The 27,207-nt window shown below is 45.1% G+C and overlaps 1 protein-coding gene across 2 annotated transcripts in view; it reads right to left on the bottom strand.

Moving 5' to 3' along the window:
• CELF5 (CUGBP Elav-like family member 5) overlaps positions 1–27,207 on the bottom strand; it is a 159,616-nt gene that overhangs the window by 115,804 nt on the left and 16,605 nt on the right. For both annotated transcript variants that reach the window (XM_060232897.1, XM_060232896.1), the window contains exon 2: positions 10,764–10,846. In XM_060232897.1, coding sequence (XP_060088880.1) covers positions 10,764–10,846 — 83 coding nt within the window. The remainder of the gene's footprint in view (positions 1–10,763; positions 10,847–27,207) is intronic.

Genomic DNA, 27,207 nt, shown 5'->3' on the forward strand with positions numbered 1-27,207 from the left:
GAAGTAAGCTTGCATCCGCCTGGCCAGTGAATGCGAGTGACGCTACCCAGGAACTACATAAGACTCCCGTGTACCTATTAACAAGTATATAAGCGCTTGAGTCAGGCACAGAGTGTCTGCAGCCGCGCTCTAATGTTTCCCCGCCATCGCGTGAAACCCGCCATGGTAAGGAGGAGGCTACGCCGCCACGGAGCTGTCCAGGCGAACAGTGTGAAGCGCTAAGCATGGAAACCACTGTGTTTTGCTAACACCACATGTAGCCATCTTCCTGCCTGGATGGGATTCATTCCTTCGATGTGGAAACCTCACGTACACACCTTGAGTCATTCCTAGCCCGCAAGCAACCCACCTAGTCTATGAATGGATTAATGGCTCCACTATTAATCCTGATTGCCCAGTGATTTCCTAAACAACTGTCTTCACCCCGGAGAGTTGAGAAAGAGGAAGGATCTCTCCTGATACCACCAAGCCCTTTTGTCTACACCGGAATACCTAGGTGCATATCTGATTCTCTATTGTCCCTTTCCCAGTTAATCCCATCTCCTCCCAATCACCCAACCATTCCCACATTGATACCAACGGAGCCGCCCCAGGCCCTGTCGCAACCTGGAAGTTTCCAGGATGCCCAGGATGAAGGTGATGTTCATTGGTTGAAGCACACACCCAATCAGGTGTCGCCATTGACCCACCATTGGTCCAGCCGATGTCCAGCCTTCCTGGTCATCAGCAGAACCTCCCATTACCACTCCCAGTCACCTCCCATCCCCTCAGGACTAAGGTGACTCTATATAACCTGTGGACTAGCTACCCACAGGTGTGCCTTCTACTCAGTAACCCCCATTCCCGCTGTGTAGTTACACCCCCGATTCCTGATCAGTTTCGGGACCTTTCCCCCATTCCCTCATTCGTCGCCATCGGAGCCTTCCATTGGAGTCTGCGAGAGGTAGTATTACCCTGTATGTCCATTCCTTTTATGTTCCCCTATCGATCTCTCTATATTTCCTAGACCTGTATGAATGTGTGATTGATTTTGTACCTTGTGTGAACGAACTATTGTTTCAAAATAAACCACAATTGATTTTATTAAATTAGAGTCTTTTTATTGAGCATTGACTCTCTGATCGGTTGAGCCTCGTATACACAGATAATAAAAGATTCCTTTTTAGGGCCAGCTGTCTCTCAATCTAATTCCCCAATCTCATTTGAGAGCAGTTTCCCTAACAATTTCACAGGGTATACCTTCAATGAAGATGGTAATCTTGATCTTTCTTTGTGGCTGAAGTTGGATCTTTTGGATGGCCATAGCACAAATACTGGCAGTTGATTCACAAACTGAATCTTAAGGTCCTAAATGGAGTAATTCAGGGAGATCATCCTGGGCAATACACCTTCTGGTCTGGTAGCAGACATTCTACTATTCTACTACATTCTACCTGATAACCACCAATGATATGCTTGCAAGGTTAAAGTGCCTTCATATTGAAGAGAGAGCTGAGAGTTACCATCTGCCTCTCAATTTAAGTTGGGATGTAGGGGCGGTCCCCCTACATAATGCCCATGGTACCTTTCTAGAAACAGATAATATACCAGGTAGGCGGAAAATCAACTGGTGTTCCAAGCTGAATGATAAATTTCTATTATGGACAAAGTCTGATATAGGGAGAGTTATTCATAGAAATGTATCTTCACTGATGGTGGAGGAAGGCTCTAACCATGAGGACTCTATTATTGATAACTATGCTCAACTAACAGCCCATTTATCCTCATTCCTATCACAGGAGATTAGTAACTCCCAATCTGTGTGCTTCCATAATAAAAGCTGGTTTGACAAGGAGTGTGTGCAAGCAAAACAGAGACTTATTAGGAGCCTTAAAGAATTTCATAGAGCACCCATGATTGAAAATAAGTTAGAAGTACAAGCTAATAAAAGGGCCTATAAAAATCTTTTGAGAAGTAAGAAGAACACTGCCACACAGCTTAAATGGAAGATATTAATAGAGGCAGCTAAGAACAAGGATCATAGGTGATTCTGGAAAATAGTTGCAGGTGCTGAGAAAGTAGGTAATGCCAACAGGGAGTATATAATCCCCGCAAGAATATGGGAAAATCGTTTTGAAGGACTATATAAAGGAGATGACTGGGAACCTTTCCCATTGAGGGATCTGAATACTACTACAACTTGGGATCCACTTTCATCCGAGGAGGTGGAATTTTATATTAAAAATCTTAAAAGCGGAAAAGCCCCAGGTTATGATTATATTACAGCAGAGCTTCTAAAAGCTAATTTAGACTGGTGGACCCCAATTTTGGCTAACCTCTTTACATATATTGATCAAACAGGACAAATTCCAGAGGGATGGGGGCTGGCCATAATAATTCCAATATTTAAGAAAAATGACAGATCAGATCCCAATAATTATAGACCTATTAGCTTGATAAATATAATATGTAAACTGTACACCAAACATTTATGTATGAAATTATGTAGATGGCTAGAGCAGGAAAAGATCCTTAAACCTGAACGGGGGGGGGGGGGGGGGGGGTTATAAAAAGCCGTTCCACCCTAGAGCATTGTCTTGTTCTAGATTATTTAATTCAAAAATACATGCATAACCATAAGGGAGTTTTATATGCTGCATTTATCGATCTGAAAGCAGCCTTTGATTCGGTTGTGAGGGAAAGATTATGGTCTAAATTAAATCAGACTACTATAAACAAGAGATTACTACTGTTGATGGTTAATTTATATAAAAACACAGCTCTACAAATACGATATACTGCTGATGGTAAGCTATCGAAACCCATTCAAGCGCAAAAAGGTGTAAGGCAGGGTTGCCTTCTCGCTCCCTTTCTATTTAACTTGTATGTCAACTGTTTGATAACCCACCTGCATGAAATTGACAGTTTAGCTCCCATTTTAGGCAGAGGAAGAAAGATTCCTGTCCTAATGTACGCAGACGATGCCGTGCTCCTCTCATTATCTAGAGAGGGTCTAAATAGGGCATTGGAAAAATTTAGCACGCAATGCCAAAAAGAGTCAGTTGCAATAAATTACTCAAAAACAAAGATTATGCGCTTCCATAAAAAATACAAAGAAATGAAATGGATAATGGATGGGGTCCGGTTAGATCAGGTTAAAATTTTTAAATATCTGGGATTAACTTTTACATTTAATGGCAGGGCTTCCAGTCATATTCAATATACAGCATGTTCAGCACAAAAGAGCGCAAATGCTATATTGCGCTTCTTTAGGAATGAGGGAACCCAGTATGTGCCGGCTGCTCTTAAACTTTATTTGAGAAAAAATCTCCCTCAGATGATTTATGGAACGCAAATATTGTCTGTGAGTAAAATTAAAGAATTGGAGTTTGTGCAATCGAAATTTCTTAGAGCACTTTTTTATACCCCGAAAGGTACACCAAGTTTGATATTGAGACAGGAAGCTGGTTTATTTACAGTCACATTGAATGTCTGGATTCAGAGGTGTAACTATTGGGTTAAGACTCATCTGAACCCGTTGGGCCTTATCCCTGATTTTCTGACATCAACTCCTTATCCCCAATGGTCTCATAGAGTAGTTGATAAGCTGAAATCAACTGGGTTAGATCCTGAAAATTTATTAGAGGGAGGGCAGAAGTATGCAAGGAGTTTGATTTCTCAAAGATTTAAGGATATCGAAGCACAAAATGATTATGCAGCCCTACTTTGTTATTACAAGAAACTGAAACTGGGACCAAGCCTAAGATCCGCATCTTATTTTGGATTTATAAAAAATCCTAATTATAGATGGGCATTTACTAGAGCCCGTTTCGATGCGCCCCCATCAGCAGTCCTTTTTGGTAGATATACCCGGACTCCCAGGCACCAGAGGATTTGTTTTTGTGCGTCGAATCAGGTGGAGTCAGCTGCCCATATATTTCTTCATTGTCCTATGTATGATGAAGAGAGACAGCAGCAGCTGATACCTTCTCTCACATTTTAAACCATTGGCAAATTATTGTAAATATGTCGAGGAACAAGTGATGAAGTTTTTATTGGCTGACAATTATAAATCCGTTTCACGCAAGTTTGCTAGGTATTGTTATCTGGTAATTTAAAAGCGTAGATCGTACTGTAAGTTGAGTTATTAGTGAAGGATTAGTTCGGTCCGGAATTTTAGGAATTATGGCTATAACTGTCTATTGCCATGTTCTTATACTGTATTATCTTATATTAATTTGTATGCTGGTCTTATGACTGTTTTTAATAAACTTTGGCAGTTGGGCCGGAGCACTGCAAAACTGTGTGGCAATCTTCCATTTTTCCATGCCCCTTGTGGGCCGGTTGAGAATGCAAAGATGATGGTTGCCTGCAGTCCTTTGGCTTGGCTCCTTGACAGGCTTGAGAGATGTGTCCAGTTTTGTCACAGTCATGGCATCGGGCCTCTTGGAACTGGTAGGTCTTGCAAAAAGGAGAGCTGCCACAGCTGGCACAGGGCTCTACTGTGGATGGTCGCTCATTGGCCTTCTTGCATTAATAAGAACATTAATAAGAACATTAATAAGCAGCCACATAAGAGAAGCCATGTTAGATCAGACCAATGGCCCATCCAGTCCAACACTCTGTTACACAGTGGGAAAAAAATTTTATATATATTTATAATAAATATATAAATATGAAAGGAAAATTTTCTCCAGTAGAACACGGCACTTGAGCCTGAAAGATTCTACAAACCCTAAAGATGGATTAGGTTTGACATCCCTGTTTTAAATTGTCTGCCTCTCTCCTGAAGGCTAACTGATGGTCAATGGACCCTCTGTGTTCATACTGCAGGTAACAGAATTGTGGTCAGGGCTTTTTTCCTGCCAGAACCCACAGGAGTGGAGCTCCACCTGGGCTGGCCAGTGCTCCAGCTGGCTCAACCCACCATGTGGCAGCCACGAGCTCCCATGCCAGGCAGTGTGGCCTATGCAAATAAGCTTCTGCTGGGCTTTTTCTACAAATAAAGCACTGGTTGTAGTACAACATTGGAGAGAGGAATGCCCACCTCCTGTAAATCAAGGGATCATGGACCTTACAACTTCATCAGTATTTGAACACGTGGCATATAGATAACAACTGTATGGGTTTTTAAAAATATTTTTGGAAATATGTTATAGAAACTTATGCATAGATCTGCCACTGTTATGTGTTTCTACCTTATGTGTTTCTACCTTATATATGTATTCTCCTTTTTAATTTTTTGCAGGATTTTAATTTTTTTCCCCTTCTTGTTCTTTTTTATTTTTTTTTAAGTAAGAAATATTTTTTAAAATAAATTGTCAGGTGAATTCAGACACTGGCATGCATATTACTTGGCCTGTTCCTTGCAAAGCTGAAGCTGATGCATCTCCAAAGTACTTTTTTAAAAAGTATTTTTTAAAAAAATCATCTATTTATTTACCTTTGGACAACATCTTCCTTCCCACCATAACAGGCCTGCACAATTGATTGTAATTAGGGCTTTTTTTGAGCAGGAACTCACAGGAACACAGTTCCAGCTGGCTCGGCATCAGAGGGTGCGGCTTAATATGCAAATGAGTTCCTGCTGGGCTTATTCTATAAAAAGCCCTGTGTCAAACAATGGTTATGTCAGGGGGTGTGGCCTAATATGCAAATGAGTTCCTAAGAACTTAAGAGAAGCCATGTTGGATCAAGCCAATGGCCCATCCAGTCCAACACTATATGGGGATTCAGGGATCTGCCTTGCAGTGGCTGACCTCCTTTCTCCAAGATCGGAGACAAAGGGTGGTGATAGGGGAGGAAGCATCCCAGAGACACTCTCTTAACTGTGGGGTGCCGCAGGGAGCAGTCCTATCCCCGATGCTATTTAATATCTATATGCGCCCCCTTGCCCAGATTGTCAGGAGGTACGGACTGGGTTGCCATCAATATGCGGATGACACCCAGCTCTACCTATTGATGGGTGGCCAGTCTGACTGTACCCTGGAAAATCTAGACCTGGTGTTACAAGCCGTGGCTTCTTGGCTCAGACTGAGTCGGCTGAAATTGAATCCGACGAAGACAGAGGTTCTCTACCTGGGTCGGGGTGGTCCGGGGAGAGAGATCCAGCTGCCGGCCCTTGACGGGGTACCACTGATACCGGTCCCTAAGGTCAAGATTTTAGGCGTGCTCCTTGAGTCCTCCCTTACAATGGAGGCTCAGGTAGCAGCCACCGTTAGATCTGCCTTCTTTCATCTTCGGCAAGCGCGGCAGCTGGCCCCTTACCTGGAACGCAACGACTTAGCAACGGTAATCCATGCTACGGTCACCTCAAGAATAGATCACTGTAATGCTCTCTACATGGGGCTACCCCTGACGCTAACCCGGAGACTGCAACTGGTGCAGAACGCTGCGGCATGGCTGTTAATGGGGCTGTCACGACGGGAGCACATTCAGCCAGTGTTGAGAGAGCTGCACTGGTTGCCTGTTGTGTTCCGAGTTCGCTTCAAGGTGTTGGTACTAACCTTTAAAGCCCTCAATGGTCAGGGACCTGCCTATCTACGGGACCGCCTTTCCCCATATATCCCCCAGAGAGCACTGCGATCAGGGACAAAAAATCTGTTGTCTGCCCCTGGCCCAAAAGAAGCCAGGTTATGCATAACAAGATCTAGGGCTTTTTCGGTGGCAGCACCAGAACTTTGGAACACCCTCCCAGAAGCTATAAGGGCCCTGCGGGACTTGTCGGCGTTCCGCAGGGCCTGTAAGACCGAACTGTTTAAACAGGCTTTTGCGGTTTGATTGGAAAAGGGCTGCCACTAGGACATCCACAGAGTGCTGGCGATCATAGTCGGAAAGTCAATACCGCCTATATTGGATTGAAACAGCGCTAGAATGTTTTTAAAAATTGATAAGTAAATTATGGTTTTATATGTTTTATTGAATTGTTTTTAAGATGTTGTAAGCCGCCCTGAGTCCGCTTGCGGAGAGGGCGGGATATAAATGTGAAGTAATAAATAAATAAATAAATATCTACACACACACACACTGTGGCTAATAGCCACTGATGGACCTCTGCTCCATATTTTTATCTAACCCCCTCTTGAAGCTGGCTATGCTTGTAGCCACCACCACCTCCTGTGGCAGTGGATTCCACATGTTAATCACCCTTTGGGTGAAGATGTACCTCCTTTTATTCGTTCTAACCCGACTGCTCAGCAATTTCATTGAATGCCCACAAGTTCTTGTATTGTGAGAAAGGGAGAAAAGGACTTCTTTCTCTACCTTCTCCATCCATGCATAATCTTGTAAACCTCTATCATGTCACCCCGCAGTCGACATTTCTCCAGGCTAAAGAGCCCCAAGCGTTTTAACCTTTCTTCATAGGGAAAGTATTCCAAACCTGTAATCATTCTAGTTGCCCTTTTCTGCACTTTTTCCAATGCTATAATATCCTTTTTGAGGTGCAGTGACCAGAATTGCACACAGTATTCCAAATGAATACTGTGCTCTTTCTACAAAAAAGCCCTGATTGTAATAAAAGTAGGCTTGCCAATCCCCAGGTCCCAGCAGGGGTTCTCTGGCTTTCCCAGGCTCCTTCCCACTCCCAGTCAGCTTCCTCTTGGGATGGTGTCTGTGTCTTTAAGGCTGAATGGGGGCGGGGGGAACAGGCAGAACAATATGGCTGCTCCCTGTGGCTGTGAAAACAACCCAGACACTCCCTTGGCTGCACAATCTTTTACATGGACCTAGCAATGGTGATCCATGCGACGGTCACCTCAAGACTGGACTACTGTAACGCTCTCTACATGGGGCTGCCTCTGTACCGGACCCGGGAGCTGCAGCTAGTGCAGAATGCGGCAGCCAGGCTGTTACTTGGTCTTCCAAGATGGGAGCATATACGGCCGGGGCTGCGCGGACTGCACTGGCTGCCGATTGTATACCGGATCCAGTACAAAGTGCTGGTCATAACCTTTAAAGCCCTATATGGCCAAGGACCGACCTACCTGAGGGACCGTCTCTCCCTATATGAGCCCCAGAGAGCACTGAGGTCAGTAGGCAAAAACAGACTGAATATCCCTGGGCCAAAAGAAGTAAAACTGCAAAGCACCCGCACTCGGGCCTTTTCCGCCGCAGCCCCACAACTCTGGAACCAGCTCCCAGAGGAGGTGCGGGCCCTGCGGAACTTAGACCAGTTCCGCAGGGCCTGCAAGACCGCCCTCTTCAGACAGGCGTTTACTAATGATTGTACTAATGTTTACGGCTAGATTAATAATACTTACCGCCACTGTTAGTTTAGGAATGTTTTAATTACTGATTGGTTTTAATGTGATTTTAATGTTTTATTATTGTATTGTTCATTTTAAATGTTGTAAGCCGCCCTGAGCCTGCTTTGGCGGAGGAGGGTGGGATATAAATAAAATTTTACATTACATTACATTACATAGGAAAGGTAAACTTTAACCTTTGGTTGCTCTGTGTTACTTTGAAGAAGTTGGAAGTTCAGCAACTCGTAAGTAGAGATGCCAGTCCCCAGGTGGGAGCAGGCCCTCCCCCGCTTCAGAGTCATCAGAAACGGGGGGGGGGAGGGAAATGTCTGCTGGGCGCTTCATTATTTCCTATGGATATTGATTCCCATAGGGTAGAATGGAGAATTGATCTGGGGTGCTCAGGATGGGCTGTTTTTTGAGTAGAGGCACTAAATTTCAGCATAGCATCTGATGACGCTCTTCAAAATGCTCTCCAGGTTTCAAAAAGATTGGACCAGGGGGTCCAATTCTATGAGCCCTGAAAGTAGGTGCCCCTATCCTTCATTATTTCTAATGTAGGGAAGGCATTTAAAAGGTGTGTGGTTCCTTTAAATGTGATGGCCAGAACTACCTTTGGAGTTCAATTGTGTTTGTCACAACTGTGCTTATGGCTCCACCCCCAAAGTCTCCTGGCTCCACCCCCAAAGTCCCCAGATATTTCTTGAATTGGACTTGGCAACCCTAAATAAAAGCACAGCAGAGATTTCCCAAGAAATAGAAGATAATAACCAAAGAAACCAACACAAAATAGTGCTGAGAGAAAACAATGGGTAGCGGGGTGTCACAATTGCAATTAAAATAAACTGGTCTCAAAACAGAGACTTAAAGGGAAACAGAAGAGGCACCTTGCAGATGTACCTGGGGAAGGCATTCCACAGGGTGGGGAGTCGGGGACCATCACAGAAAAAGCCTTGCTTCTACACACACACACACACACACACACACGGCCACTCACCTCAATTCTGAATGTGTAAAAACAATTTTATTATTTTACAACATATTATATCACTATTTCATTTACTTCTCAAATAAAAGTCAATATGTTGCATCACATTTCCACCTCCCCTCCTCCCTTTCAAGACTTCCCCAGTGTTACTTACAATATAAAAGCAATAAAGGTAATTTAACATTTTAAAAAAAAGTTTAAAAAGAAAAAAGGAACTTATACTTTATGGTTATTACCTCATTCGATTAATGATCCAACAGTAAGTCATATTATCTATCTTATTAAAATCTTTTAAGAAAGAACAAAATATTTTCTCATACTCTCATTTTAACTATCATTCTTGTCTCAGTAAATTAAAAATAGCTGATAAACAAGTTATCCATTATCAAATATCACCAAGTGTCCTTTCTCTCTCCAATGTTCTTCCATATAGTTCTGAAACTTTCACCATTTATTATTAAATTTTTCCATATCAAGTTTCTTTAGTGTTCTTGTTAATTTGTCCATTTCACTCCAGTGCATAGTTTTCATAACCCAGTCCCATTTTTCTGGAATTTTATTTTGCTTCCACAACTGTGCATATCGGCCTTTTGGCTAAGATCACGTGTAGTATCTGTTTTTATCACCTCAATTCTGAATGTGGAAGAAGTCTGCAGTGCTCTTGCACAGCCAAGTTTACAGCATGAAGCCTCATTCACTGCCGGCCCCACTCACCATATTACACCAGCTCTTTTTGGGGAGAGGGTGGGTGCTACAAGCAAGACTGGAGGAGCAGATCAGGCAGAGGTCAATGGATTTCTCAGATCCAATTGGATTTCTCTCAGATTTCTCTCTTTGCTTCCAGACTGCACCCTGAGCCTCAAAGCTGTCTCTCCTTGAAGGCCAAGTCAGTTACTGGCACTTCCTTTGATGGAACAAAGTGCCCCATTTGGCCTGTGTTGGGTCCCCAGTACAAGAGAGTGCCCCCACATGGACACTGGAACCAGGACTTTAGCGGACAATTGTGAAGCACAGGGTAGGGTAGTGGTTTTCGGTGTGGCCTGTTGCCAACCATTCAGGGATATAAGGCCAAAACCACCACTAGCAAATAAAACTGCAAGCAAGGAAATCCAGTTCTTCAAGATCCAGTTTTTTTAAACATTCCCTTTTCTGGGAATGTTTAAAATTTGCAAACATTTTCTGCAACCAGCCTCAGATAAGAGAGGTTGAAGCAGTCTATGGGAGTCACCAACTTATTTATTTATTGCTTTACTTAGTTCATTTGTTTTATTTATTTCTTTGAGTTACCAATTTATTTGCTTCATTTATTTAGTATCCCACCTTTCTCCTCAAGGGTAGAGTTTCCTGAAGGCAGATGAGAGCCTTCTCCTCTCCTCTGTTTTGTCCTCACAACTACCCGATGAGGTAAGTGAGGCTGGGAGTGTGACTGGTCCAAGGTCACCTGGAGAGTTTCCAAGGCATGACTGAGGCTTTGAACCCAGGTCTCCCAGATCCAAGTCCAACGCTCTTCACCACTATACCACGTTAGCCTGGAGAACATCTGGACTTACCCCAGGGAGCGTCTTCTGTTCATGAAGGGCTGTCTGCGCTTTGATCGCGGAATCTCGGGCACAGTACGTAAGGAACGCGCAGCCTGCAACAGGGGGAGATCATTCCACATCAGTCCATGCACAGACAGGGCTCTTCTGCTGCTGCTTCTGGACTGACCTTCTGCCTGTTTTTATTCCCCTTTTACACAACCCTCCCCCTTGTCAGATTCCTCCAGGGTGATTTGCTTGCAAAACATTCAGACAAGCAGGGTGTTCACAGCATTTCTTTTGTGTTTCCTATAAACCTGTGGGAGAAAAATTAGAAATCTGCAAAGGGAGAAGTGGGCAATCAAAAGGCAGTTCAGGGGATGTCTTAAGAATGCGAGCAGAACTTGTTCTAACCAGGAGTGCTAGGGCTGCCAGCCTCGAGGTGGGACCTGGAGCTCTCCTGCAATTACAACTCTTAGGTGTCACATACCTGCTTAGCTCAGCTCCCCTCCCTGGGAGATTCCTGGAGATTTGGGAGGTGAAGCCAGGGTGAGGAGGGCAGGATTTGGGAACGGGAGGGACCTCCATCAGGTACAATGCCATATGGTCCACCCTTCAAAGCAGCCACTTCCCCCAGGGGAAGGGATCTCTGTTGCTTGGAGATCAATTGTAATTCTGGTAGATCTCCAGGCCTCAGCAAGAGGTTGGTAACCCTCCCCTCTCAAAATGCCACCCTCTGCAAACTCTGCTCCAACTTCCCAGGAATTTCCTAAACCAGAGCTGGAAACTCTAGGTGACACCCAAAGAAATAAGAAATACTATTGGCAATTAGCTCCTTGGAGGGATAAAACTGAAGCCCCTGAAGAAAAAGGAAATCCCTGCTGCTTTGCCCCAGTAATCGGAGGTAGGTTGCGTCTGCACATCGGGGTTTGCTTCTCAACTGCAGCCAGACCTTAGAAAGCACCAACAGCACCCAAAACAGCAGAAGCTGCCCTCAGTCCTCCATGCAGGGAGCCATCAGTTTCTCTACCGCAGGGGTGGCCAACGGTAGCGCTCCAGATGTTTTTTGCCTACAACTCCCATCAGCCCCAGCCATTGGCCATGCTGGCTGGGGCTGATGGGAGTTGTAGGCAAAAAACATCTGGAGAACTACCGTTGGCCACCCCGCTCTACTGCACCACAAAAATGCCCACAGTGCTCTGCTGTAAATTTTTAATTCTAATTAAGAGGCCCCCAGGGCAAGTGAGTGCAGAGCCAATCTAGTGATAATTTGGAGTGGCGTACTATTTATTTTCATTTTCAACAAGGGGGTGGAGGATACACTACTTCACTCCTGTGTTTATTTTTAGCTTCCAGCAAAGGAGAAGGCAAAAGGACAGGAAGCAGTGAAAGATTATCCACCTCCACCCCAAAAAACCATTCAAAATCCAGCAAACTTTAACTGGAAATAAACCAAGCAAGGGTGATAAAACTGGACATTGGCGGGCTAAATGCCAAAGACAGTAAGGGGTGCCAGCCTCCATATGGGACCCGAAGACCCTCTGGAATTACAGCTCATCTCCAGACTACAGAGATCAGTTCCCCAGGAGAAAATGGATGCTGGGGGGAGTGGGTAGACTCTATGGCATTGTACCCCAATGTAATCCCAGTCTTCCCCACACTCCATCCTCATATCTCCAGTTTTCCAGCCTGGATCCGGCAACTCTACGCCCCCCATCTCCCACCTGTGGCTGGGGGTGAGGCAGGATCTGCAACCCTACTTATAGACTCCTTGTTTTACCACAGAGGGTATTTACCCAGCTGGCTCAGATCCTCCCAAGCTACTAGATCTCACAGAGGAATTTGCTTCTCCAGCCTTTATTACATCACCTCCCTCAACAGAAATAAGATGTCTTTTCCCATGGCCATCACATCATGAATAAGAGACATGTCTGCTCAGCCTTTTAGATGCGGGACTCTCTATTTGTGTCCCCCTTCTCACATTAAGAACCACCAGCTTTCCTGGCCACCTACTCCTTTGCCCTTGGCTTCACTTCAGCCAAGTTAGGATGTTGAGTGGGTGCCAATGGACCACCATAGTGCTCCGACCTGGGATGTTCCTGGAGATTTGAGGTGCAGCAAAGGGAAAATAGGGAGGGACTTCAAGGAGTCCACCCTCCAAAGCAGCCATTCTCTCCAGGGGAACTGACCTCTGCCATCAGTTGTAATCCAGGTAGATCCCTGGAAGTTGACAACCCGAGACCACCATCACATCACACCATCCTCAGTTTGCATAAAACACCCCAGATGGCCAGAGGCCACAGGAGAGCATTTGGCATTTGCATATCGCTCCTCCCCTACCCCCCCCCTAGTTGAGGGCGGAGTTTGCTGAGGGTGCCTTAGTCAAGATGAAGAAGGGAATGAAAGAACAAAGCGGGGGCACCTTTAAGAGAGCCAGCTTGGTGTAGTGGTTAAGTGTGTGGACTGTTATCCGGGAGAACCGGGTTGGATTCCCCACTCCTCCACTTGCACCTGTTGGAATGGCCTTGGGTTAGCCGTAGCTATGTTAGGAGTTGTCCTTGAAAGGGCAGCTGCTGTGAGAGCCCTCTCAGCCCCACCCACCTCCCAGGGTGTCTGTTGCGGGGGAGGGAGATAAAGGAGATTGTGAGCTGCTCTAAGTCTCTGATTCAGAGAGAAGGGCGGGGTATACATCTGCAGTCTTCTTCTTAACAAAATTTTATTCTTCAGATAAGGCTATGACTTACTTTAGTTTCTATAAAGAAATTTGGGCTATCTTTATGCCCCCTTATCTTGCTGTTTTAAATTATTTTCTGAATTACGATGTATTATTTGTACTGCTATCCTGTTGACCTGTATAACTTGTTATATGCGATTTCTTTTTTTAAAAAAAACTTATTTTAAAAAGGGGGGTCTTTACTCTTTTAAGTGCCGGTTTCAGGCCCATTGTTGAATGGAACTTGTATATTCAAGCCCCCAGAATAAACTGTTTTCTTTGACTGGCCTGACAAACAGCCATGTGGCTGGGCTTTTTTAGAGCCACAGCAAACACTGAGGGTGGGGTTGCCATCTCTGGCTTGGGAAATTCCTGGAGATCTGGGGGCAGTGTCAGGGGAAGGAGGAGTCTGGGGACAGAGCTTAGAGGGGCTATGATGCCCTAAGAGCCTGTCCCTGAAGCTGCCATTCTCTCTAGGGGACCTACTCTCTGTCATCTGGAGGTCTGTTGCAATTTCAGAAACACCAAGAGCTGCCAGGTCCCCCCTGGCCATCAGTGGGAGATTTGGGGTGGTGGTGGTGTAGAGTCCCACATTCAGATTTGGAAACCTCTATAGCTTTGGGGATGGAGCCTGGAAAGGACTGAGACCTCAGTGGAGTCCACCACCACCGCCAAAGCACCCATTGTCTCCTAGAGAACTAATCTCTGTATTCTGGAGATGAGCTGGGATACTGGGGGATCCCCAGGTTCCACCTGGAGGCTGACAACCCTAACTAGGAGTTCCAGCTGTAGAAATTCAAAGTAATTTATAGCTCAGCCTGAGAAGCAGACAATTGCTTACAAATGAAGAAGTCTTTCTTTTTCCTAGTAAAATCTAAATATATCCATAGAGGGGAAAAATACGTGGATTCTAAGATTATGCTGCAATTCTGCACCAGCCCATTCAGTGTCGCACTGGGGCACACACAAAGGACATGGCAGCATATAGCACAACAAGCTGTAAGTCCTACCACAACATTTTGATCTAACAAATTCTGCCTCACTGAAAAAACAGGTCTGGATTGGGTCTGTCCCTGGATGGGAAATACCAGCAGATGTTCTATATGCCACTTTGAGATCCATGGTGGAAGAAAGGGGGAAGTGGGTCTAAATTATTTATCAACAACATTGGCATCCTACATGTTCAATCAATTGAACCCCAGGGGGCCTGCTAATTGGAAACAATTAAGTCCTGTGAACAATAGCAATCAAGATATATTCAAGTGGGTGGCTGTGTTGGGCTGAAGCAATAGAAGAATGCATATTGCCAGAATTAAACTTTTTTGGTCTTAAAGGTGCCACTAGACTCAAACTTTGTTCAATAGCAATCTAGTCGAAAGCATTCCATCAACAGCACTAAAAACAACCAATTTTTTCCCTCCAGGACTGCACAATCACTAGTGCACACCATAACTGTACACCAGAGTTTGCCACACATGCTTCACCTGCATTCACTACCTGGGCAGCACATAATACCCACAGCTGTCACACCAGACAGGAAGATACTCTGGAGTCAAGCCCTCCATCAAAGACTCACTTCTTTATGTTCCTAAGGATCAGATTTTCCACTACTAGTGAGACCCCCATTCCCAACTACAGTGAAGTATCCTTGAGGAAGAGGAATGTTATATAGTGGGTTAAAAGCATCAAGGAGATGAGGTAGCAGTGATAACAGCTCTTTATTAGAAGCAGCATGGTAGATGGCTGCACTAATAAGACTGAATAACGGGCCACGGAGCTGTAATTATATACAACTCTGGGTTCCCGCGCTAGCAGGTTATTGGTCTGTTCAAACTGGCCAGGGCCCTATGATTGGCACAGGGCAGCAGGTATCAGGATCCTGCTGACCGTTGTCCCTAGTTCCCCAAACTTCATTCTTCCAGCTCCAATGAGCTAAATAGGAATACCCAAATATTAGACATAATTCTACATACAAGTAGTAGATAGGGGGCCCCTATCATCATCATACCGCATTCCAAAGTGACAGCTGCCCCGCCCACACATGCATGCGCACACACAAAAAACGAACGCAGTCTGTTTCCTTATGGGGGAGTGACGCAACAGTCCCCAAGGGGGTGGCTAGGGATCCGCCCCCCTCCCCGCCCCAAGGAATGCCAGCTGTTTCCTAAGGGGGAAAGGAGGGGCAGCCACTGGTGTAGCAGGCTTCATATTGTTTGGGGGAAAGCGTGTTTTGCAACACAGACGTTATTTAGAGAATTGTGGAGATGCAACGTTTCTAAGCAGCCATAGTTTGGAGAGGAGACATACCCAACGGATAAAATGATGGCTTTAAAACTGAGCACGGCTAACCTTATATGAGTAACACGTCCCTTTAACATCAGGTTGCATCAGGTTGCATGTTGATACAACTCATGCTCTTTAACTTGTTCATTAATGATCTGGAGTCGGGAGTAAGCAGCAATAGTAGCCAGGTTTGCAGATGACACTAAATTGTTCAGGGTGGTGAGAACCAGAGAGGATTGCGAGGCACTCCAAAGGGGTCTGTTGAGGCTGGGTGAGTGGGACAACAACGTGGCAGATGAGGTTCAACGTGACCAAGTGCAAAATAATGCACATAGGGGTCAAGAATCCCTGCTACAAATACAAGTTGATGGGGGGGGGGTTGAACTGGTAGAGACTGACCAAGAGAGAGAGAGAGAACTTGGGGTCGTGGTAGATAACTCACTGAAAAAAAATGTCAAGACAGTGTGCGACTGCAATAAAAAAGGCCAAAGTCACGCTGGGAATTATTAGGAAGGGGATTGAAAACAAAGCAGCCGGTATCATAATGCCCCCCTGTATAAATCGATGGTGCGGATTCATTTGGAATACTGTGTACAGTTCTGGTCACCGTACCTCAAAGAGGGTATTATAGCATTGGAAAAAAGTGTAGAAAAGGGCAACTAGAAAGATTAAAGGTTTGGAACACTTTCCCTATGAAGAAAGGTTAAAACGCTTGGGGCTCTTTAGCTCGGAGAAACATCGACTGCGGGGTGACATGATAGAAGTTTACAAGATTATGCATGGGAGAAAGAGGTACTTTTCTCCCTTTCTCACAATACAAGAACTCGTGGGCATTCAATGAAATTGCTGATCAGTCAGGTTAAAACAAATAAAAGGAAGTACTTCTTCACCCAAAGGGTGATTAACATGCGGAATTCACCAACGCAGGAGGTGGTGGCAGCTACAAGCATAGACTGCTTCAAGAGGGGATTGGTTAAAATTATGGAGCAGAGGTCCAACAGCGGCTATTAGCCACAGTTTATATATGTGTGTGTGTGTGTGCATACACACACACATATATTGGGCACTGTGTGACACAGAGTGTTGGCCTGATCCAACACGGCTTCTCTTACGTTCTTATCATGATCTGCAACTTGTGTTTCACAACTTGGTGCACGCTTAAAGTCACTGTTAATTACTTTTTAAGATTGGCAATGTGTGGTGACTGGTGATTAACACGTGGAATTCACCGCCGCAGGAGGTGGTGGAGGCTACCAGCATAGCCAGCTTCAAGAGGGGATTGGATAAAAATATGGAGCAGAGGTCCATCAGCGGCTATTAGCCAAAGCATTTTATTGGAACAGTGGGGGCAGTGATGCTCTGTATTCTTGGTGCTTGGGGGGGGGGGCAAAGTGGAAGGGCTTCTAGTGCCACTTCTGAACCTTCTGATGGAACATGGGTTTTGTTTTGGGGTTTTTTTGCCACTGTGTGATACAGAGTGTTGGCCTGATCCAACACGGCTTCTCTCATGTTCTTATTATGATCTGGAACTTGTGTTCCACAACTTGGTGCACGCTTAAAGTCACTGTTACTTATTTGATCCCTTTTCACGATTGGCAATGTGTGGTGATTAACAGGTGGAATTCACCACTGCAGGATGTGGTGGCAGCTACAAGCATAGCTTGCTCTAAGAGGGGATTGGATGAAAATACGGAGCAGAGGCTATTAGCCACAAAGTGTGTGTGTTTGTGTGTATCGCACCGATGGCAGCCTGTTCAACCTGAGGCGACTAAAGGCCCACTCCAAGACAATGCAAAAACTTATCCGAGAGCTACTGTTTGCTGATGATGCTGCACTTGTCTCCCACTTGGTATCAGCTCTGCAGCATATGACGTCCTGCTTTGCAGAGGCTGCCAAGCTATTTGGCCTAGAAGTTAGTCTGAAGAAGACAGAAGTTCTCCACCAGCCTGCACCCCAGGAAGATTATCACCCTCCTTGCCTCACTGTGGGTGAATCAGTTTTGAAGACAGTCCAGCAGTTCAGCTACCTGGGGTGCATCATCTCCTCAGACGCCAAGATCGACAAGGAGATTGACAATAGGCTGGCAAAGGCAAACCGTGCATTTGGCCGACTGCATAAAAGAGTGTGGAGCAACAAGCATCTGAAAAAAGGCAACCCTCATCTACGGCTCCAAATCGTGGGTTTTATACCATCATCACCTGCGACTCCTTGAGCGCTTTCATCAGCGCTGCCTTCGCACCATCCTCAACATCCACTGGAGTGACTTTGTGACCAACACTGAAGTCCTCAAGTGGGCGGAGGTTACAAGCATCGAAGCATTGCTGTTGAATACGCAGCTGCGCTGGGCAGGGCATATCTCCAGGATGGAAAACCACCGCCTTCCCAAGATTTCCCTGTATGGCGAACTTTCCACCGGCCATCAAAATAGAGGGGCACCAAAGAAGAGATACAAGGACTCCTTGAAGAAATCCCTTGATACTTGCTGCATTAACCATCACCAGTGGTCTGACCTAGCCTCAGATCGCAAAGCATGGAGGCACACCATCCACCAGGCTGTCTCTTCCTTTGAGAACGCACGCATAGCTGGTCTTGAGGACAAAAGGAGATCGAGGAAGAATCGTACTGCTACAGCACCAACCCCAAATCAGACTTTTCCCTGCAGCCACTGTGGCCGGACCTGCCTGTCCCGCATTGGTCTTGTCAGCCACCAGCAAGCCTGCAGCAGACGTGGACTACTGCACCTTTCTTAAATCTTCGTTCGTGAAGTCAAGCCGAGAGGTGTGTGTGTGTGTGTGTGTGTGTGTGTGTGTATATATATATATATATATATATACACACACACACACACATATATATATATATAGGCCACTGTGTGACACAGAGTGTTGGATTGGATGAGCCAGCGTGGCTTTGGCCTTTTTTATTGCAATCGCACACTGTCTTGACATTTTTTTTCAGTGAGTTATCTACCACGACCCCAAGATCTCTCTCTCTCTTGGTCAGTCTCTACCAGTTCACCCCCCCCCCATCATCTTGTATTTGTAGCAGGGATTCTTGGCCCCTATGTGCATTATTTTGCACTTGGTCACGTTGAACTTCATCTGCCACATTGTTGCCCCACTCACCCAGCCTTAACAGACCCCTTTGGAGTGCCTCGCAATCCTCTCTGGTTCTCACCACCCTGAACAATTTAGTGTCATCTGCAAACCTGGCCACTTTGCTGCTTACTCCCGACTCCGGATCATTAATGAACAAGTTAAAGAGCATGAGTTGTATCGACACGCAACCTGATGCAACCTGCTGTTAAAGGGATGTGTTACACGTATAAGGTTAGCCGTGCTCAGTTTTAAAGCCATCATTTTATCTGTTGGGTATGTCTCCTCTCCAAACTATGGCCGCTTAGAAACGTTGCATCTCCACAATTCTCTAAATAACATCTGTGTTGCAAAACCCGCTTTCCCCAAAAAAATATGAGGCCTGCTACACCAGTGGCTGCCCCTCTTGTCCATTGCAAGTATGTCCAACAGGTAGATCATGATCTACCAGTAGATCGCGGAGGGGTCAGAGGTAGATCACCAGCCCCACTTGGTCTCATGGTTTGCTGGACAGGTTTTTGGATTTTTTTGATGATTGTTTGGTGTGGTGGTACTTGATTATTGGTGCCAGTATGATGAATTCTTATTTTTACTTTTAGAACTGCATGTGTGGCTTTGGCATCAGCCAGAGGTCTTCAGTTCCTGTTGATCTTTAATACTTTGGGACAGTGATAGTTTTGGACCAGATTCAGTCAGTGTTAACTCAGCATCCCAGCCACCCCAGTATAACGAAGATGAGTGTTCCAAAGAAGAGCAAAACCTACTACTTTCATGATGTATGGGAAATGGACTACTACTTCATCATGGTGAAAGACAAGTGTTGTTGTCTACTTTGTAACGCCGCTGTATCCTTGCCCAAAAAGGGTAATCTGGAGCGTCATTATAAGGATCTGCATAGCAATGTTTGATGCTGATTTTCCACCCAAAAGTGAAATTCGTAAATTGAAGCTCAAAGAACTAAAATCTAAATTGGCTGCACAGCAACAGTTGATGGCATCATTCAAGGTCAGCAACCTGTTCGCAAAGAAATGCAAAACTTTCAGTGAAGGAGAATTTGTAAAAGATTGTTTTCTTGAAGCAGCAGACAATCTTTTTGAAGGATTTAAGAATAAGAAAGAGATCATAGCTGCTGTTCAAGATGTACAATTGTCAAGAAACACCGTCGTGCAGCAAATAGAAAAGATGTGTGGAGACACAACAATTGTTGGAGGATGTTTCAGTTTGTGTTGCTTTCTCACTTCAACGGGATGAATCTACAGACATAAGAGACATAGCCCAGTTACTAGTCCTTATCCGAATGGTTTTTGAAGACTTCAGTGTTAAAGAAGAACTACTTGGAATGATTTCTTTAAAAGGGAGAACTACCAGTCAGGAAATATTCAGCTCTTTCCATTCTTTTGTGACAAAGTGTAATCTTCCATTGCATAAACTTGTTTCCATCACTACTGATGGAGCGAGAGAAATGACAGGTGAGGTTAGCCGTTTCATAGGCCTCTGTAGACAGCATGACAGATTTCCTTTCTTACCATTGCATCATTCACTAGCAAGTTTTGGCAAGCAAGAGACTCAATACAAAGACTGTCATGGACATCACTTTCAAAATTGTAAATTCAGCTCGTGGAAGATCACTTCAAAGACAGATTTTCAATCTTACTCTTGATGAAAGGGCAGCGGAAATCATTTTGCACACAGATGAAATGTGGCTAAGTAGGCACAAATTTCTGCAAAGATTTCATGGTTTGCTGAATGAAATAAGAAGTTTTTGAAGGAGAGGGGAGATGACAAAGCAGAGTTGGAAGATGAGGAATGGTTATGCGATCTGGCATTTCTTGCTGACTTTACAGGTGAACTAAGTGATATGAACATTGAACTACAAGATAAAAACAAATGCATTGGCAAGATGATGAGTACAGTTTCATCCTACAAGAGCAAATTTGAGCTAATGATGACTGACCTTGCAAACAACACTTTTGATCAGTTTCCTAATACGCAGGACCATCTGGGACAATATCCAAATTTTGTTTTTCAGAACAAGAAGTATGTGACAGAAATCTGCTCTGTTATCCAGGAATTCGAAAAAAGATTTTGTGACTTCCAAAGAATTGAAAAAGTTGTAGAGTACTTGTCATGCCCAATCAAAGCAGATATGGACATTAAGGAAACCGCAGCTGCTATCAGTAAAAATTACTCATTGAACAAGGCATCTCTTGAAAACGAAATAGTAACCCTTAAAAATGACATTTTTCTCAAGACCCGAGCTGAGCAAGAATCGTTTTGGAAGCTAGTGCCTAGAGACAAATTTCTCAACTTGAGAAGATGCAGTGAAGATGTACACTCCTGTTTTGGTTCAACTTATTTGTGTGAATCTGTGTTTTCCCATCTGAAAATGACAAAGAGTACACAGTGTTCCAACATGACAGATGAACATCTCCAGAATTCCTTGAGACTGGCCCTCATGCAATATTCACCCAACTTCAAAAAGCTGGTGGATGAAAAGCACTAATTAGCAAGAGCGAAGTTTTAAAGATTGCGCAAGGTCAGCCTGGATCAATACTTGACCTACATTTAACACAAATTACTCAATAAAAGTTAAAAAAAAGTTATTAAGACAGTTTTAAAAAGTTATAACAATAAAAAATTAAGAAAACTTGTTTGCAGTTCTTTTTGGATCTTCGTCTCTCTGTTTTGTTTTTGCCTATTTTGCTTACCAGTAAATGACAGAGGGTGCATTGTAAATGGGAGGGGGGGCAGTGGAACCCAACTTTGGTAGGTTAAAATCTAATTCGAAACTAATTTGAAACTTAATTTTCATGGTGGAAGATCACCAGCACTTTTGTCCGGAAAAAATAGATCACGACCTGTTGGAAGTTGGGCATGCCTGATGTATTGGACTGGTGGCCTAGAAGACTTTTTTGCAATTTGAGGACTCTGGGACCAAATTTTTCTATTTTGAGAAAGAGAAAGCAAGTTCCTATTCCATGGGCTGGAATAAGAACATAAGAGAAGCCATGTTGGATCAGGCCAGTGGCCCATCCAGTCCAACACTCTGTGTCACACAGTGACCAAAAAAAACAGGGGCAGTCAGGAGACCCACCAGTGGGGCCAGGTCACTAGAAGCCCTCCCACTGTTGCCTCCCCCTCAAGCACCAAGAATAAAGAGCATCATGTGCCCCAGACAGAGTTCCATCTATGCCTTGTGGCTAATAGTCACTGATTGATTTCTGCTCCATGTATTTATCCAATCCCCTCTTGAAGCTGTCTATGCTTGCAGCAGCTGCCACCTCCTATGGCAGTAGTACTTCCTTTTATCTGTTCTAACCTGACTGCTTAGCAATTTCATTGAATGAATTTGAGCTCACCTTTGCTCAAAGGAACTCAGGAGGGCATAGCTGGATCCTTTACCCTCACAACAGCCTTATGAGGTAACCTAGGCTGAAAGAGCACAGCAGGCCCTGTGCACAGCAATCAACTTCATGCCAGGGCAAGAATAAAATCCAGCTCTTTCTGGTCTGAGGAGAAAGCTCTAACCCCTGCACCACACTGCCTGCTAAGATCAACTCCAACCCCATGAAATCTCACAAACCAAAGGCATTGCTCTAAAAGATGACCAGGATTAAGGAAAGTGGTGCTGTGTGACATGCCCTCCCAATGGAAATAACACAGGTTTGCCATGCCAGGCTGGAAAATTCCTGAATATTTTATGGTGGGGCCTGAGGAGAACAGGGTTTGGAGAGCAAAAAGAACACAGCAGGGTATAATGCCACAAAGTCAATCTTCCAAAGCAGCCATTTTCTCCAGAGAACTGATCTCTCTCTTCTGGAAATAAGTTAAGGTGGGTAGCTGTGTTGGTCTGAAGCAATAGAACAAAGTTTATACCCAGAATTAAACTTGTTGGTCTTAAAGGTGCCACTAAACTCAAACTTTGTTCTGGAGATAAGTTGTAATTCTGGGAGATCTCCAGGTCCCTCCTGGACATTTCCAGCCTTAAATCTACACATTTTTTAAAAACCAACAACAACACAGAACACCCAATGGAATACAAGGTTTGATTTGTAGAATTCCATTTCTAGCTATATAGAGATTAGCTTTTGCATCACAGCATCAATGCCATCTTTCTGGCCTTGCTTCAGCTTTACCTGGGGATTCAAAATGGAGGGGGGGGGTCCCCTTGATTTACAGAAAATAATTCAAAGCAGATTAACAAAAATAATAGCACTAATTTATTAACAATAAAAACAGCAGGTTGAAACCAAGAAACAATTAAAAAAAATAAGGAAAGAGAGGAACAAGGGCAGACATCGAACTGCCAGCTATGTGCCTCTCCCTCTGCCAGATAAGTGTCAAGATCTCTTGCCAAGAGTGTCAAGATTGTATTGTATTCATATGTTGTGAGCCGCCCTGAGCCTGCCCATGTGGGAAGGGCGGGATACAAATAAAAAGTATTATTATTATTATTGCCATGAACTCTCATTCTTTCCCTGGCTCATGTTTGGTTTAAGTAGGGTTGCCAAGTCCAATTCAAGAAATATCTGGAGACTTTCGGGGTGGATTCAGGAGACATTAGGGGTGGAGCCAAGTTCAAGGCTGTGACAAGCATAATTGAACTCCAAAGGGAGTTCTGGCCATCACATTTAAAGGGACAGCACATCTTTTCAATTCCTTCCTTCCATAGGAAATAATGAAGGATAGGGGCACCTTTTTGGGAGGCTCATAGAATTGGACCCCCTGGTCCAATCTTTTTGAAACTTGGGGGGTATTTTGGGGAGAAACACTAGATGCTATACTGAAAATTGGGTGCCTCTGCCCCCCAAAATAGCCCCCCCCCAGAGCCCCAGATACCCGCAGATCAATTCTCCATGATTTTCTATGGAAATAAATCTCCATAGGGAATAATAGAGTTCCCAGCAAATATTTCCCTCCCCTTCCCCCGCTTTCTGACGACCCTGAAGCGGCGGGAGGATTTCCAAACCGGGAACCCCCTGCTCCCACCTGGGGATTGGCAACCCTAGGTTTAAGCTGGCCTGTGTAATTTTGCTTTGGCTTGCATGGTACTGTTTGTAATACACAGGGCTTTTTTTTGAGCAGGAACACACAGGGATGCAGTTCCGGCTGGCTTGGTGTCAGGGTGTGTGGCCTAATATGCAAATGAGTTCATGCTGGGTTTTTTCTACAAAAAAAAAGCCCTGGTAATTTATACGTCATCTCTCAGCCCTGTGGGGGAGGCCTGGGAAGCCAAGGTCACTTGGGCGCCTCTTTAGAGACTATCTCGCACCTGGCTTGGGAATCACACCTTTGTGTGAACTTGCATTGGTGGAAGTAATGGTTTGGGGAAAGGATATAAAGAACTGGCTCACCTGTCAGTTGCAAGATCCGATACACAAAGTTATGCTGCCTTTGTCTATCAAATAAACTACCTTTTCTGAACTACAGAGAGGCCGCTCCCCCCCCCCATTTTTTTAGAGGGGGGGCCTACTGTAAGCTCCAGGAGGATTGGCTGCATCAGGGGTGTGGCCTAATATGCAAAGGAGTTCCTGCTACAAAAAAAGCCCTGCACTTTCCTAATTCAGAGATTGTAATGCAGCTGTACCTACTATTCAATGGACAAGGTAGGTGGGAAGAAGGAGGGGGAACCCTCAGTAAGGCTCAGGAGCTGTGTTTTTGTGAGCTCCTGCTGAATTTAAGGCCTGGATGCAGGAGAGAAACAATACCCATATCCCCCCACTACTGTGGCAAATCTGGCTGGACTATCTGCCCCAGTTACCGCTGAAAAGAGTCTTAAACCAGACTGGGTTTCTCATCTAGCCCTTCCAGAATTGCACACACAGGTCTCCCTTTTGAGTTCTATCTTCACAGCAACCCTGTGAGATAGATCGGATTTAGGGCTGCCAACCCCCCGATCCGGCGGAGAATCTCCCGCCCATGAAGTTCTCAACCCACTGGCCCACACTGGGCTGGTGTGGGGAACCTCCCTCTGCATCACTGGCACAATGACGTCACCCAGAAGTGATGTCATCAAAATGGTGGGGCCCGTGTGGGGCCGCTCTAGGTATTTCCAGGAAAACTCTATGGTTTTCCCGGATGCTCTAGCCATTTGGGATGTAAAACTCTATGGTGCAATAGGTGCCATAAAGCTTTAACCTCCCAAATGGCTAAAGCGTCTGGGAAAACCATAGAGTTTTCCCGAAAACGCCTAGAGCAACCCCACACAGGCACCGCCACTTCTGGGCGACGTCATTTTGTCGTGTGGTGCCCAGCGCGTGCATGACTGTCCCCCACTAGGGGATGAAGAGAACTTGGCAACCCTAGTCGGATTGCCAACCTGCAGACTGGGCCTGGAGATCTCCTGGAATTACAACAGATATTCTAGTTACAGAGGTCAGTTCTCCTGGAGAAAATGGCTGCTCTGGAGGGTGGAATCTGTGGTATTAGACTCCACTGAGGCCACTCCCCTCCCCAGGCTCCACCCTCAAAACTCTAGGAAAATCCCATCCAAGAGCTGATATCCCTAGGGGTAGGTGAAGCTGGCAGATCACCCAGCATGTACTCTGGTAAGGACTGGAAGTACAGAACCTAGTTCAAACTAACCATTGCACTTGACTGGTGCTTTAGTGGGGCTAACAATAGGAAATTCCTAGAGACTGAAGACTGGTGCCTGGGGAGTAGGCTTCCCAAACTTCTGGGTTCACAGCCTCATCTCCGGCTCTTCAAAACTCTGGAAGCGGGGGGTGGGGGTGGAGGGGGGGAGAACATACCTTTAGGCTTCATGTTGTAGAGCTCCTGAGCCGTTTGCAAAATGTCTGCCCCTTTAAGGCTGGGCAGGAAGCAGAAAGGGCTTCTGAGAACGGCCCCTCCCTTTCTTTTGCTTTCGTTTTCACAGGAAGTAGAGTTGTCCGGAGGAAGATCTGGTAAGTGTGTGTGTGAGAGAGGGAGGGGGCAGGGGATTCCCTAGTTTGGAGGCCCTCCCCCCCCTTTAGAAAGAGTGGGGGGGAGGGAAATGTCTACTAGGCACTCTATTATTCCCTATGGAGAACGATTCCCATAGGGAATAATAGGAAATTGATCCATGGGTATTGGGGGCTCTGGGGGGGCTATTTTTTGAGGTAGAGGCACCAAATTTTTAGTATAGCATCTAGTGCCTCTCCCCAAAATACCCCCCAAGTTTCAAAACGATTGGACCAGAGGGTCCAATTCTATGAGCCCCAAAATATGGTGCCCCTATCCTTAATTATTTCCTATGGAAGAAAGGCATTTTAAAAGGTGTGCTGTCTCTTTAAATGTGATGGCAAGAACTCCCTTGGAGTTCAATTATGCTTGTCACATCCTTGATCTTGGCTCCACCCCCAAAGTCTCCTGGCTCCACCCCCAAAGTCCCCAGATTTTTCTTTAATTGGACTTGGCAACCCTACTGGGGAGGGTAAGGATCAGCAAGGATGCAATGCCACTTGAACTCTATTGTCTGGAGATCAACTGTACACATTACCCACTGGACTCTTTGTTTTGCTGGTTCAGACCAACATGGCTGCCCACCTGGACCTACAACAACTTAGATAGATCCAAGTAGGCAGTCGTGTTGGTCTGAAGTAGTAGAACAAAATAGGAGTCGATTGCACCTTTAAGACCAACTTAGTTTTATTCAGAACATAAGCTTTCCTGTGCTCTCTAAGCACACTTCATCAGATGCGGAATCTGGCACAGTGAACACAGCCATACATAGCTGCTAGGCAGTGGCCCAGAATGCAAAATCTGTACTATTTTGCATTCTGGGCCACTGCCTACCTCTGCTTACTGTGCCAGATTCCTCATCTGATGAAGTGTGCTTAGAGAGCACACGAAAGCTTAAGTTCTGAATGAACTAAGTTGGTCTTAAAGGTGCAATTGACTCCTATTTTGTTCTACTACAACAACTTAGTAAGTTCATTCCAGCAGGAGCTCATTTGCATATTAAGCCATACCCCCTGATGTCACCACTGTTTCACACAGGGCTTTTTTGTAGAAAAAGCCCAGCAGGAACTCATTTGCATATCAGACCACACTCCCTGGTGCCAAGCCAGCCAGAACTGTGTTCCTGTGCGTTCCTTCTAAAAAAAAAGCCCTGGGTGAGCCACGAGGTTTGCCAGGCTCCAGATGGGGCTCGGAGATGGGGCTTTTACAACTGATCTCCAGCTGGTAGAGAACAGCTCCCTGGAGAAAATGGCTGCTTTGAAGAGTGGACTCTATGGCATTGTACCATGCTGAGACCCCTCCCCAAACCCCACACTCTCCTGGATCCAGCCTCAAAGTCTCCAGGTATTTTCCAACACAGACCTGGCAACCATATGTGCCACCCACATAGCTAGATGATTTCACTGACCTGCAAAAGAAGATAAAGAAGACACTATATGAAATC

The sequence above is a fragment of the Heteronotia binoei genome, chromosome 2, assembly GCF_032191835.1.
Source record: "Heteronotia binoei isolate CCM8104 ecotype False Entrance Well chromosome 2, APGP_CSIRO_Hbin_v1, whole genome shotgun sequence".
NCBI lineage: Eukaryota > Metazoa > Chordata > Lepidosauria > Squamata > Gekkonidae > Heteronotia > Heteronotia binoei.